Source organism: Haliotis rubra, unplaced genomic scaffold, assembly GCF_003918875.1.
Source record: "Haliotis rubra isolate DU_JTF1 unplaced genomic scaffold, ASM391887v1 Scf76, whole genome shotgun sequence".
Lineage (NCBI taxonomy): Eukaryota > Metazoa > Mollusca > Gastropoda > Lepetellida > Haliotidae > Haliotis > Haliotis rubra.
Window position 1 is genome coordinate 2311981 of NW_025767479.1, and position 22197 is coordinate 2334177.

Below are 22197 nucleotides of genomic sequence, written 5' to 3' on the forward strand. Positions count from 1 at the left end.
AACAAAAACTACTTTAAACATATTTCCAGATTATGCGCCTCTCGTAGATTGTTTTGTGTTGTTTGTTTTACACTAGAGTAATACCCTTTGTTGCCTTGTTGTTGTATTACCCTTACGTATCAGTGACATATTCTTTGGGTTTTTCATCCAATCATGTCGTTGATTAAGTCCAGTGCTTTTCCTTGTTGTTCCCTATTGATTACTTGTTTCCATGGCGCTTCTGTCACCAATATTAGTGTCGTGGAATCAATGTGTCTCAACATTGCGTCAAGATTTCCTGCTATTCTCTGTCTGGTCAATGTGCCCCGTGCGGGAGGGAGACATCTCAAATGTATCTATTGTGATCAAGTCATACATGTGAAAGTGCCCATTGAACGTCTGTGCACTGGAGTTTAATGATGGAGTTGTTTCATGCTTGTTTCTTATTCTTTGCTATCTATCTTACTAGGATGAAGCACGGTGAGTAATATATACTGTAAATCTTGTTTTTGTTAAATCATTTATTCAGCATTGGTTTATTAATAAACCATACAAGTCCACGTGGTGAGGGACTACTGATTTATAGACTTAATTATTACAAGTTATAATTTCTATTGTAAATCTAACAGTGCTTCTGTAAATCTTGGATTAATGTGCAATTCCATTGACGCCACTGCTGACCAATAGCCCCAGATAGTACTCAATATGGCTGCACAGTACTCCAAGTCCTAGCGAAATGTTAGAGCGAGGAAATTACATCTAAGAGATATTGTTAATATTGTTCTTGGTTATATAATTGGGCCTTTCCTAACTGATTTACCATAGATGAGGGTACAGCTTATGTTAAGGTCATTTCGTATGTTAGTGTATAAGCATATAAACATAGCATATAAAGCAATGCCCAGCGTAAAAAACGCTGTGAATAGTAAGTCATCGTGTCTAGTAATAATAATCAATCTCAAACCTCCCGTTTTATCATCTGTTCGTTTTAACGGAAGGGAAGCATGGAGAGTCCTCATCAACAGTCAATAGTGACACATTAATAATGCGTGCAAAGATAACAGTAATTTATCTCTCGCATTAATTTGAAGATTTGAAGTAAATGACACTCTGTTTTATAATACTAGTACATGGAATGGGAGAGCTATGTAAAGGATAAACGCCTGAATATACTTTAAGTATGACCGGTATCCTGCAAGACTAGTAGAACCCGTCACAAATATACTGTGAATAAAAAGTTAAGCGCCACCTAGTATATTTTGCCAATATAGGTTGTCTCATAGGAAATCTTGCAGAAAAAAACATCTGTCATAATTTGGTTTAGTACTTAAAATCAAAACCATTATGGAAAGTATCTTTTACTTTAAACAGGGTATATGCGCTTTTGTAAAACATGCATTTTGTTTTCCTAAAAAAAGTTAACGTCTTTTGAAAAGTGAAATTCAGAAATGACTGTTATATGGTCACATGATTGTCATTTTTGACAAGTGAAACCTACGTTTAATAGTGTTGTATAAGCAGAATAGGAATAGATATTTTGCTTTAAAACGCAGTGCCATCATATCTTTAACAATAGTTCCTTTAATTGTAAATACAAATGATTATGATATCTCTAAATCAGTTACCAGATGAACCTTCTCTAAATATGGATTGGTCTTCTCAATAATTTTAGCCTAACATTTCCACAGCTTCACATCTTAGTTTTGAAATAGGCTGGCTCTTAACTTTTTATCCTCGGTATAGTTGGAAAGGCACGTCCATTGATCATCCGGAAACAACATGTGGTATACTCATAAATATAGAACGATAAGTCCCTATTCCACATCCATAAGAAATCGCTGCCAAAAGCAGAGTCGATTGTACAATTCTGACCACAAGTGTTTGTTTGACAATTGTACCACGCAGTCTGTAAACATTCGAGTCTTGACCATACAATCCAGTGATTGACGAGACATTTGGCATCAGGCATTTTTGTCCCTTTAAAGTCAAATTAGGAATGTACTCTGCATGTTTATCATAAACGCGTTAGGATTTTCTTGTAACCAAAGGTGGATCCATGGGTTCAATGAGGTCTTAGAGAACGTACATTATCTGCCTGGTAATCCTACAGGATTGGCACCATCACTGTAGTCGGGGGAGATAATTAACAATTTAATCCAAACGCTGAAACGACAAATATTCTTAGTTTAAAATAGTAACGGATATACAGTAGTTGACCATAAGTGAGTTATCATTGGTGAAATTTCCATAGACCTACATGTTAATTAACTTGCGAAAATGTTGTATTTTCAAACATGTATAACTCGTCCATAAATAGACTTTAGTGCATTAAATTTTTACATCAGTTTAGAAGAAAGAAATGTCTATACAACCAAGTGGATAATTTTAGATAACGGAGACTTTGAGCGGGATGGTGACGACGTAGCACGGTCCCGACGTCGGGTCTCCTGGCTCTCAGTCCAATCTCTCTCAACCTGTTCTGTACAGTTTGACCGGATATCCTCTGAAGTCCAGGCACCCTGGCTGCTGTGCTGGCATGTTCTCATTTCGCCTACATCCCAATTCGCCTACAGTCTTAAAACAACATTTCATGGTCTGTTGACTGTTGATTACGCAATGGTTACCTAGTGGCACCCCTATGATCTAAAAGTGGACTCTTCCAGTTGAAGTAGTTGAAGGACATAAAGACATTTTTTAAAGAATTTATGTCTGTTTTTTGTCTGTTAATGGTACTGCATTAACCTTTACATTTATCTATGACGCACTTCCAGTGTGTGGCTACTTGTCTCACAACATTCAGTAGATACTTGTGGCCATGTAGTACCTGTCTTCCTCCTCTCTGAGGCAAGATGAACTCTGCCCTCTGCAGGTTAGCCATTGTGACTGACAGTGCTTGGCGAACGCTCCATTTTATATGTTTACAGAACAACTAAACTTTGTTTTTTTGTACTCTTTTAACCATTACATATGAAAGATTTGTGGTTAGTCTTACGCGGAACACCAAATTCATTCTTTAAAAACTTGTGGGTAATTAATACCGAGCGATTAAAAGTTGCCAAAAAGTCGCCTGGTTCACTCGCGCCCGCCAACGAAACCACAGACAGGTTACGTAACTCTGTCGCCGGAGCACTGCAGTGACGTCATATGAGGAAGGATTTTCAGTTAGTTGTATAGAAAGTGTGTAGCAAGCTCGTCATTTTTATGATTTCTCGACATCAACGAAGACATGCTGAATCGTTAGGTTATCGTCAATTGCTTCTTGGGGTCGGGCGATGGTGTCACCATGCACAGATTTCCACAGGACCCCGCAGTTCGTGCTAAATGGGTTATGTTTGTGAGTGCGAAGGGAGCGTTGTGGAAGCCAGGAACGATATCGTGCTTGTGTTCAGATCGCTTCACGGAAGTTAAAGAATCGAGACTACTTACTAGTTGTAGTAAAATATGTATATGATTGATGACCATAAAGATTTTCCATGACACACCTTTTAACATAACGATTTCTTCCTCGGAAGCGAGGGTGTGGTCGAAGCGACAATAATATTGTTTAGTATTATTATATTGACACCCACCTTGCTTCCATGAGAGAAATTGTTATGTTATAAGCTATGTCATGCAAAATTAAATTGGCCATCAATCAAAAACATATTTTACTACCAGTAGAAAGTAGTTTTGATTTTGTAACTCGGTGAAAACAAACCTAAATAGCATTTATCCTCAGACTGGCGGATGTTCCCAAGAGGGCGCCGCCATTTTTTAAAATCGTGAAGTCACGGGCTAAAGTCTGTTAGAATTAGTGAGATTATGGTTTGTTTTCATCAAGTTAGAAAATCAAAACTACTTTCTACTCGTAGTTAAATATGTATTTGAATCATGACCAAAAGGATTTTGCATGACACAACTTGTAACATAACGATTTGTTCCACTGAAGCGAGGTAGGGGTCGAAGGTATTTCACATTAGTGTCTCATTGGTCACCCAAGATAGCACACCTGGCAACTAATTGCATAATGTCCGCCATTCTTTTAAAAAAAGTAATTTAGTTGGCCAATAATGAGCAATCAATTAATGTACTGGCGGTTAATCCTTTGAACGAAGGACGTTGTTTATACCACCTAACACGGGTTACAACAAGGGAGTATTAATTGCTGTATTGCATGCAATCTTAATTGCATGTGAAAACTTATGGTCCGACACTGTTTTGAGAATGCGAACAGAACTTCATTGTTGCATAAGAAATACATATAAGCATTTGCTGAGTGCTAATACTGTATGTACCTGTTTACCTAGGTAAATTTTTTAATTCTTCTAGCAATGACAAAGTAGGGTTGTTTAGTTTACAGATTCTAATCAATCAAATGTCAATTTTTAATATCATACGTATTAGACGTCATATTTTAACATGACATGATTAAATATCGAGGTAAAAAACCCCACAGAAATGGGATCAATTTGGATCAGTCATTATACCATCCAGGCATTAGAAAGCCTGAAAAAGTCCACACTGCTTTGATACTTTATTACAATTAGACAAGAACTACCGGGGATATTTTCAAATAACGGCATCTGATGGGCATCCACCCTTCTTAATGTCGCACTGTGTAGGTTGAAGAAATTAACCGTAACAGTGATGAGCGAGGCTGATCATCGTTTTCACTATCACTAGCGTCTGGCTCGAACAAATAAGGCCTAGCGACACCAACCGATTTTGACGGAATCATCGTCTATGAAAACAAGTTGTATTTCGGAAACTAGGCAAAGCAGGAGACAAAATTAAAGGACAGTAGATTGTGAGAACATATAGCTTTCATTTTTCACAACAGTTGTCACGATTTCAGGTTTATACAAGCCTGTAAACAAGATAATTTACCCCCTGAAATGTACATGAATTCTGCATCGGCCCTCATAGCTATTCCTCATATGACGTCACAGAGACGCACCGCTCTGATTGGTTGAAATTTCGTTCGCGGGTGAGAATTGTGCACTGTTGTCAAAAAGGTCGATTTAAGTCAGTTAAAGATCGAAATGAGTAGTTTTAATGATGGGGTTTCATTTATAACGATGCCAATTAGCAATTTATGTATTTGTTCCCCCCTAGAGTATATGTGATCTTTAAGTTGCTTTAAAATAAGTAATGCATTATATACTGAACCACAAAAGAAACGTCGCTTTTCAAAACCAAATGCAAGATTTTGTTCTCACAAAATGGTGTTTTTATTATGATTGTATCGTTTTGTTAACATGTTTTTCAATCCAAATTGACAGTTATTACCAACATCAGTGTGTTTTCTGATGAAAAAGCGTTTCGACCAAGCGCACAAATGAAAGCGAGTTCCAAACTCGCCTGAAATCATTTTTGTTTTGACACAATCATCATGGCACGAATTACTAGAGATCAGAGAAACCAAGTCTTCGGACAATTGCAAGTTGGCCAGACTGCCAATCATTTTAATGTTCATGTTAGGACAATCTGCCGACTACAGGAGTGGTAACAGGTCACAAACAGCATCCAAGACCGTTAACGCAGTTGGCGACCTTCAGTAACATTACAATGTCAAGACCGACAGATTGTGCGCCACCATCTGCAGGGTCGCTTCCCCAGAGCGACGGAAAGAGCACGCCAGACCATTGAGACTCACAACAGACCCATCAGTGCCGATACAGTGCGTCGGCGTTTGCGCGGAAGAATCCTCTGCTGTCACAGACAATATCGTAGTCCTGTCCTCCCCGCTTATCATCGCCCATACTGACTGCAATGGGCAACTCAGCATCGGAATTGGCGTTATCGACAATGGAGAACTGTGTTTTTTCTCATGAAAGCCGATATTGTGATTCGACAGTCGATGGCAGTGTGAGAGTATGGTGAAGGCGTGGGGAACTGTTTTCCAGCTGTTGAAAGAAACTTGTGAGGTGGTCCAAGCATCATGGTGTAGGGTGCAATCGGTCTGAACCAGAAAGCTGGCACCGTGGTGTTCCAAAATCTCGGTCCAGGATGAGGAAATGACGTGACAGTTGCTCGCTATATTGACCAAGTCATAAAACCCCACGTTGTACCACATTTTGGACGTTACAGAAATCACATCTTCCGACAAGACAAGACAACTATCGTGCCCACACTGCCAGAGTAACATTGGACTTCCTAAAACAGCGTGGCATCAAAACACTACAACTGCCTGCACTCAGTCTTGAGTCCAATAGAACACCTTTAAGACGAGATTCAAAGAAGACTGAATGACCGCCACCCAAGGCCGACAACTGCTGCTAGAGTATGGACCCTAAGTGCCTATGGCTTTCATCAACCGGCTAATTCTTTCCATGTACAGACGATGCAACGCTTTCATCAATGCTTAAAGAGGCCACACACAATACTGACTTTCGGGTATCTTAATGGTACCATTTTTGGTGATTTTGTTTGTGTGAACTCTAAATGTGATTCCCAAAAATTTGTTAACCATAATTGTCAAGTTTGAACTCAATCCTCCGTTTTGATTGTTTGTTAGAGTGAATTAAAGTGTGTGCTTTAAAAACCGATATCAGTGCAACATTTCTTTTGTGGTTCAGTATATATACTAAGCAGCAACAGAAACGTCAGTTTGGAAATTTCCTTCGCAGAAACGGATAAATGTAAGCTCTTTTAATGTTTTGATTGTATATTTTTGACAACATCTCTAACTCTACCTGAGCAAAGACATTCCTTCCCAAACTCAGAATGGAACCCAGGAAATGGTCTCAAAAACGCAACCTGATCTCGGAGATGGTACGGTGTTCTCCATGTTTTTCATGCAGCTCTTGCTGCACGTGCTGTTCACAAGGACCAGCCCTATAAAATGCGCCCCCAAACCTGGTTGAAACATTCACATGACAACGTTAGCAGGATGCCGCGACTCACGACAGCTCAGAGGAACTAGGCGCTAGGAAGACTTGAAGCTGGCCACACTGCACAAGCCGTTGCCAATCACTTCCAGGTCAACGTTCGGACCACCTACAGGCTGCAGCAACGTTTCCGGGCCACCAACACCACAAATGATCTCCCCCGTACTGGCAGATTAAGGGTGACCACGACAAGACCGCCATGTTTTGCAACAGCATGTACAGAATCCCTTCATGCAGGCATCCGAAACAGCACGCAAGACAGTCGGAACACACGGAAGACCAACCAGTACTGATACAGTACGCCGACGTCTTAACAGCGGGAACCTCCATTGCCGTAGACCTTACCGTGGACTTACCTCACCCCTCGTCATCGGCGTGAACGTCTACAGTATGCCCTACAACACCAAAACTGGCGAAACAGGCAATGGCGAACTGTTCTGTTCACAGATGAGAGTCGGTACTGCGTATCAACTGCAGATGGCAGAACAAGAATATGGCGACGACGTGGCCAGCGTTACTCAGACCAAAGTGTTATGGAAAGAGACTCATAGGGAGATGCAAGCATCATGGTATTGGGTGGAATAGGCCTGAACCAGAGCGTGGGTCCTGTGGTGTTCCAGAACCTTGGTCCAGGGAGAGGAGGCGGCATCACAGCGGTGCGCTACATCGACCAAGCTCTCAGACTTCACGTCATACCACATTTCGTACGTCACCGGAACAACATTTTCCAGCATGATGCCGCCCGGGCCCATACTGCCAGAGCTACACGGGACTTCCTACAGCAGAACGGTGTCAACATTATGCAGTGGCCAGTCCTTAGTCCTGATTTAAACCCAATTGAACATCTTTTGGATGAACTTCAGAGGAGACTGAATAATGTCATACCAAGGCCGAAAACGGCCGATTTATTGCGCCAGGCCTTTCTCAGAGTGTGGTTCCAGGTGCCAATGGCCTTTATCTATCGATTGGTGCTCTCCATGCATCGACGCTGTGCTGCAGTTATTGCCGCTCGTGGTGGTCACACTAGATACTGAAGTCAAGAGTCTGAATGGACTGCAAACGTTCACGTAATGTCTTGGAATTGTGCTGAGTTATTCATTGATGTGTCAGGATATTGTACACAAAAAATGTTTTTGATCCGCTTATTATGTTTATTTCTGTTATAATTTGATTACAGTGCCTATCTAATTTTGAATTCGTACTGACGTGTTTTTTTGCTGCTGAATATATATATAGATAGATTGCAAATCTATCTGCAAATAGATTGCATAAAGATAATAGAAATATTTAGATGGAGTATTGTTACCGAAGATTCTTAAAAAACATTTATGATAATATTACAGAATAAACAGAGTTTTCTAAGAATACCTTTCTTATTGCTATTGATTCTAGCACGACATTGTGTGATACTCAATTCTGATTGGCTGAGAGCTCATCAAAACCGTACTTAAATGGCAGTTTAAGACCGCTAATTAAAGTGACCGATTCATCGCGTATGAATACAATGAACTCGTTGATCCTATTGTTTGTAAACAAACATGTCGGAAAAAGATAGTTACCTTTTTATGAATGTTTGATGAACTGTAATTTTTAGTTTAATCAAATTTCCAAAATTTTGGGAATTCCAGATATAACTAAGTCCAATTTCGTCAAAAAAATATTAATATTCATTATCCTTTTATGCTTACTTTTTCCAAAATGTGTGTCATTAAAAAGTCATTTAGAAACGAGTAAAGATAATTTGGAAGATTTACCTAATTAGTATGGCACTGACCAGTGAGTAGGGGTGATTTTCTAATCCCAATTAGCCTACATTGTGTTTGTATGCGAATTGAGATGTAGGCGAATAGAGACTAAACCGCTGTGCCCTCACCCGTGGCAGTACGATCACGCAAATGTAGTACCCGGATGTACTGATCTTGGGCTGCAGTGGTGACTCGAGGTCTGCCTGTACGGGGACGGTCATTTGTTATACCTGTTTGGTTGTAACGAGCTGCAAGCCGTGATATCGTGCTCAGACTAACATTCAGACGCCTGGCAACAGAAGATTGGTAATCTCTAGCGTGCATTCTTTCAATGGCGAAGTAATCTGGATATTTATAGCCAGACAGTGCATGCTCTTTGCTGCACAATTTCAACTGGATGGTGATTTTTGTTGCTTTGTGGTGATGTCTTATAAATCCTTGTAAGAAATCTCATCAAAATCAACATTTTCAGGTAGAGTCGATTTTTTCTTGTGCAATTGTGTAAAATCATATCATCAACAATTTTGTTGCATATTTTAACGATTGTTTGAACACAATAGGTAATTAATATATTTTTAAAAATACACCACGCCTATGCGTTTCTTTTCTTGGATAGTATAGTTGCAGTTTTCCTAATAATCATCGGAAAATTTAATGGAAATTGTGTGTGTGTAGCTGAGATGATTTCCCAGCTGGTAGATAAGTATTGAAAGCAATTCAACCGAAACTAAGTTTATGAAAATTATTCTTGCAAGAGTTAATCAACATGCAAGTCTATGGGGATTTCACTAATGATGACTCACTTATGGCCAACTACTGTAGTTAGGCATGGGTTTGGGGCAGGGAAATGTTACACTACATCCTCCTCCATTAAGGGCAAGCTCTCTAACAACCTCAGTCCATAGTTATTTACTACCAATACACATAAAGCAACTATGTACATCAAAATGCATCAAGCAATCTTATTTCTTTAAATAATTGAATGAGACATAATTCTACAAATGTCCTTTAAGGATAAATCTTTGAAATATTGATCACTTGTGATGAAAAGTCAAAACAGTCAAGGAAAACATGTTTGACCTTGATCTTTCATCAGAAGGGATACAAAATGGACGACCCCCGTCTTTCAATCATTATCTTTTAGTTAACCGCCGCATTCAGCAATATTCCAGCTGTATGGCGTCGGTTTGTAAATAAACGACTCTGAGCCAGATTCTCCTGTGATTGACATCATGAGCACGATGTACGTAATTGGGATGCGCTGACATGTGTCAACCAAGTCAGCGAGCCCGACCATTCGATTCCGTTAGTCGCCTCTTACGACAAGCATTGGTTATTGAAGATCAATATTCTAACCCGGACCTTCACGGGTGCTATGGGATTAGAAGTGGTTTCACCGAGTGTTGTTTTAGTATCAGTATCAGCTTCAGCCATTGTTTTACCAACGATTCCAGCATAGATACCAACATAAGACAATGTCATACGGGTCAGTAGTGAGGGTGGGCCTAGATTTTCGAAGCTTCTTAGCGCTAAGATAGTCGTAAGTTAATGTTAATGTATGGCACTTACGACTGTCTTAGCGCTAAGAGAACTTCGAAAATCTAGGCCCTGAGAAGTAAAAGGAAATGTTTTCCTTTTTTGATTGAATAGATATATATCTTCAGCTGTTGATATAGCCTTTAAATTATGCTGTAAGCATTGGACTGGCATTGTTAATCGTGTTGATATTGATATGAATCTGATACTAGCACCTGCGTTGAGTCCGTGCATCCATCTGTTATCATGTATGGTAGGTGCTCATAATATACACATGAAATAAGTATCGCAACACCTAGGTTTTAACCCCATAAAGCCTTTTATATTCGTATCATAATTATGTTTGTATAATTACATTTACCCTTCGGTCGGGCCATATATTGATTTTAGATAGGCACATGCTACGATGAAAGGCGAGCATCACGTGCAGTACGTGTATCCGTCATTAAGCAAATTTCAAGTTTTTTAGTACACTGTCCTCACAACTCGATAACTTGGATAATCAATTGATTTCTTTACTGATAAGATACGGTGGGTCTCGTCAACTGACAACTGTCCAAAGATGGCATGCGGGATATCAATGAGGGTAATTACAAGAGATGTTTGTTGCCATCCATCAACTATCTGCCAATTGGCCAGAAAACATCAGCAGACATGTGACAGTCGACCACTTCTAGGGAGGATACAGTTATCAAAATCACAGGACTTCATCCGTTCTTGTTAAAGGGAGTTTTTTGGCCGGACCCGACGTTTCATATTACAGTGAGTGAGTGAGTAAATTGAGTGAGTTTAGTTTTACGCCACACTCAGCAATATTTCAGGTATATGGTGGCGGTCTGTAAATAATCAAGTCTGGACCAGACAATCCAGTGATCAACAGTATGAGCATCGATCTACGCAATTGGTATATGATGATATATGTCAAACAAGTCAGCGAGCCAGACCACCTGATCCCGTTTGTCGCCTATTGCGGTTAAGGGGCGTCCTGAAAACAGAATGACTCCCACGTCGTCGTTTGTCCCGAGCGGCCCGAAATCACCTAAACTTGGCCGGGATTAGAGCCAGACAACCTATCTGATGTCCGTTGTTATACCCAGAGCACAGAGCAACACTACTAGCTTGGTGTCAAGCTCAACGTCACTGGAATTTGACGTCATGGGGAAGGGTCAACTAGTCGGACGAAAGTCGATTTCTTGCGTTCATTGATGACGGACCGGCCCGGGTTTGACATATGTCACCATATCCCAATTGCGTAGATCGATACTCATACTGTTGATCACTGGATTGTCTGGTCCAGACTTGATTATTTACAGACCGCCACCATATAGCTGGAATATATGCAAACAACGAAATATCTTGGAGAAATTCCCTTTGGTGGGGTTCATTTATTGTGCAGGGGTGCTTTTCACATGCCTGTAAACTTGACCATGTGAGAATTCGATAAAATCGGAATGGAAAGGGTTGTTGCACCACATCTCGATGACCATCCTCTGAACACAAGCTCAGTCGTTATGAACGACAAAGCTAGACCATGTTGTGATTTCTTACATCAAGAGACGGTAGCAGATTTACCTGAACCCGCCAGAAGTCCAGATCTCAACCCAGAGCCTGCCTGGATCGGGATATCATTGGTGGCAGAATACGCTAGAGAGATCCTCCAGTACAGTGATGTATTGGAACAAACCTCCCATCAAGAATGGAACGCAATACCTCAACGTCAAATTATACGTCTGATACAGCCAATGTTAAAGTGGGTCAAGGATCTATTGCAGTTGGCCTTTTTAGTATTGTAAGGATAATTTGTGCGGCGGTCTTTACGGAATGGCTCATCAGCCTCCACATACAATCAAATTTAATTTAATGTAAAGCGTTCGCTCGTCACTGGTTCGATTCCCCGCTAGGGTACAATGTGTGAAGCCTATTTCATCTGTTCCCCGCCGTGATATTGCTGGAATAAAGCCATGAGCACCAAATCTAGTTATAAGATGCTTCGATAGTGGATTGAATCAAGTTGGAGAATATATGATGGAGCAATAATCCGGTTGGAACTGTTTGAGAGCTTTGTGAGGCTGTAGGAGAATATTCTGCATTGTTAACGACTTTCACCAAGTCAAAGGCCTTCAGGCATTTATTTTTTAGTTATCAAATATGTAGTAAAAAGGTTACAAGATAGCAAAAATAATGCATACGAACTTGGCTTTCTTTAGACCTTTGAAGGAATGTCTTCTAATACTAGTTCTTTGTCTTTGTTAGGATTGTACGGTTTACCAAAAACTGTACAATTAGTTTTAGATTCACCCGATATGCCTCCAATAAAACTATGTCTGAAAATAATTTTTAAAATCATCCAATGACCACTTACGATTTGAATTGGGTTGTAACTGCTTTGACATCGTATTCATATTCTTTCCAAGACACCCCGTGAAGATCCGGGTTAGAATTGATCTTCATTAACTACTGTTTATGATAAGATTAACGGGATCGAGTAGTCAGGCTCGCTGATCTGGTTGACACACGTCATCGGTTCCCAATTGCGTAGATCGATGCTCATGCTGTTGATCATTGGATTCTCTGGTCCAGACTCGATCATTTACAGACCACCGTCATATAGCTGGAATATTGCTGAGTGCTGCGTAAAACTAAACTTACTCCCTCGCTCACTTATCAAGACGTGATGTTAAACTCACAAGCTTAGGTCCCCTTTAGAGAGGTAATTAAGTTTTGTAAACAGTATGACAGCAAAACTACCACTTTGTTACACATCCTGACCCCGGTTCTATTGAACAGACAGGGTAGAAACCACACGAACAGAAACTGTCTGATAAAAACTCAGAAAAAGAATTGATGTATATTTGATATGAATTCTAAAATACCGTTTTCCATGCAGTATCCTTTTACTTTTCGGGTGTGAGTGAGTTAGTTTCTCGTCACATCGGCAATATTTCAGCCATATCGTGACGAGAACAATTAATTTTATACATAGCAAGTAATGGTAAATTGTAAAAACCTGTCAACGAAGACAGTAAAATATCTAGATTATCACAGATTAGAATTTAATACTGAGTCAAAAAAGAAACTTCACATTCTTTCTTCAGGGCACTATAAAAGAACAAGAGATGGTAAGATGGTTAAATTGTTATTATTTCATTGCTGAGATCTGTGTGATGTACTCGATACACTGATAGTGCCATAATCAGTTCCATTAGGCTACACCGCCGTTCCAAAACATGGGTATACAGAATGTCAAGTCACAAGAATAAAAATGCGAAATTTCTCAGTTCAATATCGTGTATGGCCGCCCGCATCATTCACCACTGCCAAACACCGTCTCTCATCATCGACTGCCTGATGCTTGTGAACACGAGGTTGGGAATTCTGCACCATTGCTCTTGCAAGGCAGCGCCAAGTTCCTTCAAATTCTGAGGTTGGTTCCTAAGACCACGAAGCCTTCTCCCAAGTGCATCCCAAACGTGCTCTATTGGATTAAGATCAGGGGACCTCGATGGCCAGTCCATGACGTTGATTCCAGCGTTTTGAAGGAAATGTCGTGTCAACATCGCGGTATGCGGCCGAACATTATCATGCTGGAACTGTAACCCTCGGCCATGAGCCGCCATGAAAGGAACGAGTTCAGGGGTGAGCACGTGGTCGCGGTAAGCAGCAGCTGTGAGGTTTCCACGGATGACCAGAAGTCGGGAACGGTTGTTCCCACAGATAGAACCCCACACCATGCAACTTCCGCCCCCATGAAAGGAATTTGTCGACTTCCTGTACACAACATTGGGCATACCGTTCACGACGTCGTCTCCAGACTCTATGCCTGCCGTCCGCGAATCTGAGGGTAAACCTGGATTCATCGCTAAAGACGACTCGATTCCAGTCTCTCTGGGTCCATCGGGGTGACGTTGGGCCCACAGCAGACGTTGACGTTGATGAAACGGCGTCAATATTGGCCCACGATATGGACGTCGAGAATGGAGATTGGCAGCCCGCAACCGATTTCGAATGGTCTGTGAGGACAGTCGACCTCTAAACATCTCAGCCCTGGTTCGTGTAGCCGGCAGAAATCTGTCACGTAGGTGACGTAGGACGATTTGACGGTCTTCTGCTCGTGACGTCACACGTGGACGACCCGACCTTGGGCGATCAGAATTGGTGCCAGTTTGTTGTAGACGACCTCGCAAGTCAAACACAGTACGACGGCTGCATCCCATTGCTCTTGCGACGTCAATAACTGATCTTCCCGCTTGCAACATGCCAACGTTGCACATTTGACAATCGTGGCATTTCAAGTACCGTTAGAACTGTGGTTAAAAGTGTTTTTTCAATTCTTGAGGCCAATGCAAACACGTGCATATGAAGAAAACTTCGATGCGAAGATCACGTGATCGACTGCACGTGCAAAACCTGATTTGGCACTAACGTCATTTGCACGACGAATGGATGGGTTTGAGTGGGTTTTGCTAACGTTTTTCTAGAGTCGAAAGATAGGGATCCCATTTCGGATACATAGATGTATCATCAGAGAAAAATTATTCATTATTTTTCAAATTACATTTTGTGAAGTTTCTCTTTTGACTCAGTATATTTTAAGGCTGTTAATATGGCGTTAGCTTCCTGTGAAAATAGAGCTGTTATCAGGCAATCGAGAAGATATTGTTCTGGATCCAATGGCAGTGGCACAAGCTACAGCGCCACCATCCTTGGATCCATCTGTAAATAAGGATTTATATGTATTGTATTTATTTCTTAATTGACTAAATTCTTGTTTATACTGTAATTCATTAGTTTCTGAGTTTTTAAATGTGGTCAATGTTAGGTCAACTTGGGGCCTAACCAATTGCCAAGGAGGAGAAGAAAGAAGACGGGAAGGAGATATAATGTCCAGCTCAATGCCGGCAGCAGAAATGAAAGGTTTAATTCTGAGCCAAAGAGGCGGAACAAGAGAAGGTTTCTTATTGTATAAATCCTCATAGAGGAAATCGAAGACACAATTAAATGCAGGGTTAGATTTGTTAGTGTATAGTTTTGTAGTATATTTTAAAGATAATTTTATACGGCATTGTGTAAGAGACAGAATCAAGAATTTTAAGGTTGCTTTTGCAGGCTCCACCATATACGATGGAACCATAATCAAGTTTTGAGCGGACCAGTGATCGATATAGATGTAGGAGAGTAGCTTGATCCCCTCACCACTTTGAGTTAGACACGACTTTCAACAAGTCGAGTGCCTTCAGGCATTTATTCTTTTGGTATTTAATATGTGGTAAGAAAGTCAGATGAGAGTCAAAAATAAGTCCCAAGAACTTGGCCTCTTTTACAACCTTGATGGGAGTGCCATTTAAAAATAGTTCTGTGTCTTTGTGCGGTTTATATTTTCTACAGAAATAAACAAATTTGTTTTGGATTTAGAAAATTTAAAACCGTTTTCAAGGCATCATTTATGAATTTTATTGAGACATAATTATAGTTGACTCTCTATTGTATGCATATGTTTACCACGACAAGAAACATTAAAATCGCCCACGAAAAGTGATCCATCGAGTGAGTCATTTAAAACCCTTGAAAAGCTGTTTATTTTGATACTAAATAATGTTACAGACAAAATACTGCCTTGTGGGACACCCTGATCCTGATTATAATTATCAGACAGGGTTGAGCCCACTCGGACTTGAAATTGCCTGTCAGTTACAAATTGTGAGATAAAAAGAGGTAAACGACCTCTCAAACCGAAAGCATGTAAAACCTTCAAAATGCCGTGCTTCCAAGTAGTATCATATGCTTTCTCCAGATCGAAGAAAATTGATACTACGTGTTGTTTATTTACAATAGCATTTTTAACATCGGATTCTAATCGTACTAAATGATCGATAGTACTTCGGTTTTTCCGAAACCACATTGAATATCCGTAATATGATTATTGGTTTCCAAATACCACACTAAACGATTATTTACCATTCGTTCCATAGTTTTACAAACACAGCTAGTTACTGATAATTAGATGCATCTGAATGGTCTTTGCCAGGCTCAGGTATAGGAACAGCAATAGCATTCCGCCAAGAAGGAGGGAATTTTCCTGAGGTCCAAATGTCATCAAAAATGTCTAAAAGTACTTCAAGACATGATTCAGGCAAATGTTTCAGAAGCTGATAGTGAATATTATCGGCCCCTGTTGCTGTATCATGAGCTTGCCCAAGGGCAGTTTGTAGCTCATGTAGTGAAAATACTTCGCTGTAATCTTCACCATTTTCGGAGTTGAAATTAATGTTTTTCTTTTCCTCGAGCTTCTGATATTTCTGAAATTCGGGAAGATAGTTTGAGGAAAACGAGTGTTTAGCTAATGTTTCACCAAGTTTATTTGCAAGGCAGCGCCAAGTTCCTTCAAATTCTGAGGTTGGTTCCTAAGACCACGAAGCCTTCTCCCAAGTGCATCCCAAACGTGCTCTATTGGATTAAGATCAGGGGACCTCGATGGCCAGTCCATGACGTTGATTCCAGCGTTTTGAAGGAAATGTCGTGTCAACATCGCGGTATGCGGCCGAACATTATCATGCTGGAACTGTAACCCTCGGCCATGAGCCGCCATGAAAGGAACGAGTTCAGGGGTGAGCACGTGGTCGCGGTAAGCAGCAGCTGTGAGGTTTCCACGGATGACCAGAAGTCGGGAACGGTTGTTCCCACAGATAGAACCCCACACCATGCAACTTCCGCCCCCCGAATTTGTCGACTTCCTGTACACAACATTGGGCATACCGTTCACGACGTCGTCTCCAGACTCTATGCCTGCCGTCCGCGAATCTGAGGGTAAACCTGGATTCATCGCTAAAGACGACTCGATTCCAGTCTCTCTGGGTCCATCGGAGGTGACGTTGGGCCCACAGCAGACGTTGACGTTGATGAAACGGCGTCAATATTGGCCCACGATATGGACGTCGAGAATGGAGATTGGCAGCCCGCAACCGATTTCGAATGGTCTGTGAGGACAGTCGACCTCTAAACATCTCAGCCCTGGTTCGTGTAGCCGGCAGAAATCTGTCACGTAGGTGACGTAGGACGATTTGACGGTCTTCTGCTCGTGACGTCACACGTGGACGACCCGACCTTGGGCGATCAGAATTGGTGCCAGTTTGTTGTAGACGACCTCGCAAGTCAAACACAGTACGACGGCTGCATCCCATTGCTCTTGCGACGTCAATAACTGATCTTCCCGCTTGCAACATGCCAACGTTGCACATTTGACAATCGTGGCATTTCAAGTACCGTTAGAACTGTGGTTAAAAAGTGTTTTTTCAATTCTTGAGGCCAATGCAAACACGTGCATATGAAGAAAACTTCGATGCGAAGATCACGTGATCGACTGCACGTGCAAAACCTGATTTGGCACTAACGTCATTTGCACGACGAATGGATGGGTTTGAGTGGGTTTTGCTAACGTTTTTCTAGAGTCGAAAGATAGGGATCCCATTTCGGATACATAGATGTATCATCAGAGAAAAATTATTCATTATTTTTCAAATTACATTTTGTGAAGTTTCTCTTTTGACTCAGTATATTTTAAGGCTGTTAATATGGCGTTAGCTTCCTGTGAAAATAGAGCTGTTATCAGGCAATCGAGAAGATATTGTTCTGGATCCAATGGCAGTGGCACAAGCTACAGCGCCACCATCCTTGGATCCATCTGTAAATAAGGATTTATATGTATTGTATTTATTTCTTAATTGACTAAATTCTTGTTTATACTGTAATTCATTAGTTTCTGAGTTTTTAAATGTGGTCAATGTTAGGTCAACTTGGGGCCTAACCAATTGCCAAGGAGGAGAAGAAAGAAGACGGGAAGGAGATATAATGTCCAGCTCAATGCCGGCAGCAGAAATGAAAGGTTTAATTCTGAGCCAAAGAGGCGGAACAAGAGAAGGTTTCTTATTGTATAAATCCTCATAGAGGAAATCGAAGACACAATTAAATGCAGGGTTAGATTTGTTAGTGTATAGTTTTGTAGTATATTTTAAAGATAATTTTATACGGCATTGTGTAAGAGACAGAATCAAGAATTTTAAGGTTGCTTTTGCAGGCTCCACCATATACGATGGAACCATAATCAAGTTTTGAGCGGACCAGTGATCGATATAGATGTAGGAGAGTAGCTTGATCCCCTCACCACTTTGAGTTAGACACGACTTTCAACAAGTCGAGTGCCTTCAGGCATTTATTCTTTTGGTATTTAATATGTGGTAAGAAAGTCAGATGAGAGTCAAAAATAAGTCCCAAGAACTTGGCCTCTTTTACAACCTTGATGGGAGTGCCATTTAAAAATAGTTCTGTGTCTTTGTGCGGTTTATATTTTCTACAGAAATGTAAACAATTTGTTTTGGATTTAGAAAATTTAAAACCGTTTTCAAGGCATCATTTATGAATTTTATTGAGACATAATTATAGTTGACTCTCTATTGTATGCATATGTTTACCACGACAAGAAACATTAAAATCGCCCACGAAAAGTGATCCATCGAGTGAGTCATTTAAAACCCTTGAAAAGCTGTTTATTTTGATACTAAATAATGTTACAGACAAAATACTGCCTTGTGGGACACCCTGATCCTGATTATAATTATCAGACAGGGTTGAGCCCACTCGGACTTGAAATTGCCTGTCAGTTACAAATTGTGAGATAAAAAGAGGTAAACGACCTCTCAAACCGAAAGCATGTAAAACCTTCAAAATGCCGTGCTTCCAAGTAGTATCATATGCTTTCTCCAGATCGAAGAAAATTGATACTACGTGTTGTTTATTTACAATAGCATTTTTAACATCGGATTCTAATCGTACTAAATGATCGATAGTACTTCGGTTTTTCCGGAAACCACATTGAATATCCGTAATATGATTATTGGTTTCCAAATACCACACTAAACGATTATTTACCATTCGTTCCATAGTTTTACAAACACAGCTAGTTACTGATAATTAGATGCATCTGAATGGTCTTTGCCAGGCTCAGGTATAGGAACAGCAATAGCATTCCGCCAAGAAGGAGGGAATTTTCCTGAGGTCCAAATGTCATCAAAAATGTCTAAAAGTACTTCAAGACATGATTCAGGCAAATGTTTCAGAAGCTGATAGTGAATATTATCGGCCCCTGTTGCTGTATCATGAGCTTGCCCAAGGGCAGTTTGTAGCTCATGTAGTGAAAATACTTCGCTGTAATCTTCACCATTTTCGGAGTTGAAATTAATGTTTTTCTTTTCCTCGAGCTTCTGATATTTCTGAAATTCGGGAAGATAGTTTGAGGAAAACGAGTGTTTAGCTAATGTTTCACCAAGTTTATTTGCAATATCTGAAGCTTCTTCCAGGAAGTGATCTCCTTCCTTAAGGTGTTTAACACTCGTTTTTGAACCTTTGCCCTTGATCCTTTGGACCATATTCCACACCTTTGATATAGATGTGCGGATATTAATCTTGGAGACGTAGGTTCTCCATGATTGACGTTTAGTTTGTTTGAAGGTACGTCTAGCCTTAGCTCTTGTTACCTTAACAGTATTCAAATTATATACAGTTGGATGCTTGCGAAAATATTTTTTCCGCTTTTTTCTTATTTTTTCTAGCCTGTTTGCAATCGCCATCAAACCATGGCTTACGAATGTGTGGATTTGCAGAGGACTTAGGAATGTAGTCGGTAGCGATAGCATTCAGTTCATCTGAAAACAACTGAATGGGGTCAGCAATATTCTGAAATTCTTCATGTTTTAATTTCTCAGCACACAACGATGTGAATTTAGACCAGTTAGCCTTTGAAAATTCCACCTTGAAGGTGGAACGTCGGATGGGTTACTTACTGTTAGAAATGTAGGAAAGTGGTCACTTCCGCATAAATCATCGTGAACTGAGCACGAGAATTCGTCCAGAAGGTTTGCATCTGTGAGTGTTAGATCCAAGGCAGAATAGCTACCCCTTGCAGGGTGTAAATATGTGTTGCTACCATCATTAAAAATGCATAGACTATTGTCAAAAATGAAATCCTCTAATAATTTGCCTTTTGTATTAATACCACTACTTCCCCATAGAGGATTATGTCCATTCAAATCCCCCATACGTATGCAGGGCTGAGGCAACTGGTCATGTAGAGATTGTTCAGATCAAGTTCAGATTATTGAAGGTTTGAAGAAGGAGGTATATATAAAGAGCATAAAGTAAATGCTATGTGTAAGGTTAGACGGACTGCAACAGCCTGAAGATTAGTGGTAAGATGTACAGGGCTATGTATGATACCCTGCTTCACCAAAACAGAGGATCCTCCATTGGCTTTTCCACTCGAAGGAGAAAAGGAATGATGAGAATTGTACTGACGTAAGTCAAATTTTTCTGTCTCCTTCAGGTATGTTTCCTGGAGACATAAAACAGATGGTTGAAAGTCTTGGAGTATCAGCTGTATTTCACTTAAGTTGTTCCTAAGACCTCTGCAGTTCCACTGGATAAGTGTATTACTTTTATTCATTTGACATTAGGTGGTAATACAGGGATCTGTTCCGAGACCGTGGCGAATGACTTTTGCGACGGTCACGGTGATGAGGTGTGACATCCATATCTTCTAGAATCTGATACTAGTCTTTGTTAAATACTTGTACAGGATTCCGTTGGCCTTTGGGTACTCGATCTGACTTTTTTGAATAGTTGATGAAGTGGATTAGGAATGTACTTATCCACACCAATGTTACAAGAACCCGCTTTGATGGATGTTGATGGAGCAGGAAGAGAAAAGGTAAATAGATAGGTGTTAACTTTACTATCTGACCATTCAGCCTACTTGTGAAACGTTTGACACCCGTCACACCCTAGTCTTTTAATTCAAAAGCTATATCATCTTCAGACATATCAGCAAGACAACGTTCTCGGTCTCTGACAATGCCTTTTGAGCTGTTTAAAGTTTTGTGTGGTGACACAATAACAGGTACTGAAACGAGATGTTTGAGTGCCAAGAGCGTAGCTGATTGAAATGGAGACTTACATTCAATCAAGATACAGCCAGAGCGCATCTTTTCATTGTGACAACATCACCAGCAATACCATAAATTGCTTTTGAAAGAGCAATGGGATTCAGCTTCTACGGACCATCATCCGATGAGGAAATCACCAAAAATCGTGACCAATAATCAGATTTGCTGTTAGAAACAGTATCATCATCAGAAGATGTACTATCATCTAAGGTACGTTTAAGTTGTTTTGAGGGGATCATGATAAGTTAATAGAAGTTCATCATCCCAGCTCCCCAACCACCACGGAGTATCACGAAGACAATGCTATATGCCAGTGGATTTCAAACTAGCAGCACCAAGGATATGGGATGATATACTCCAGCAGAAGTATCAATAATTCAAGATCAATAAATCCACCAGATTGACCCTTGAGACATCGCCTTCTGGGCATTAAGACTCTAGGTAAGTATATTTTGATGTATGTAGAATCAATTGATATTGCAGGTCTACAAGCTATTTGACCAAGACCCCATGGCAAATACTTGAAGAATAAAATTTGTGCAAAAACAAGTTGAATGCACAGGGCTCGGCATGACAAACCGATTGATTGAACCGGGCCAATTCAACCACCCGTCTAGGTGAAGTAAGGGGCGAAGTGGTGTGTGGGGGGCAAAGGAACACTGTTCCTGGAACCAGTGCCCTCAACCACCAGACTCCCTTCCTCCACCGACACAGGGGCGCAACCCACGGCAAACAGGTTGCCCAATTTGGTCGCTCCTTGCGACCAGCAATGGGGTGCTATGGACCTAGTTGACCCCGGGTCCACACGGGATGAAGAGCGCTTAGCGTTACCCAGCACCCACCACGAGGAGGTGGCTCTTCACGGGTGCCTTTTACTTTTCGAAACTGAAAATATAGACATTGCATGTTGTTGATTTATTGTGTTATATTAAGACGAATTATTAAATGAATTGTAATCGATGGCACTCCTGTTTTACGGAAACCACATTGTATATTCGTAATTGAGTACTTGGTCACCAAGTATCAAAACATCGATTACTTATGAGCTAGTACGAGAAAATGATCGATAAACCTTGG

At 40.6% G+C, this 22197-nt stretch overlaps 1 protein-coding gene across 1 annotated transcript in view; it reads left to right on the forward strand.

Annotated features, from left to right (window-relative positions):
* The first annotated feature begins 268 nt into the window (after window positions 1–268).
* LOC124260330 (fucolectin-4-like) overlaps window positions 269–22197 on the forward strand; it is a 49087-nt gene continuing 27158 nt past the window's right edge. The window contains exon 1 of the mRNA XM_046694616.1: window positions 269–459. Coding sequence (XP_046550572.1) covers window positions 396–459 — 64 coding nt within the window. The 5' untranslated portion in view covers window positions 269–395. The remainder of the gene's footprint in view (window positions 460–22197) is intronic.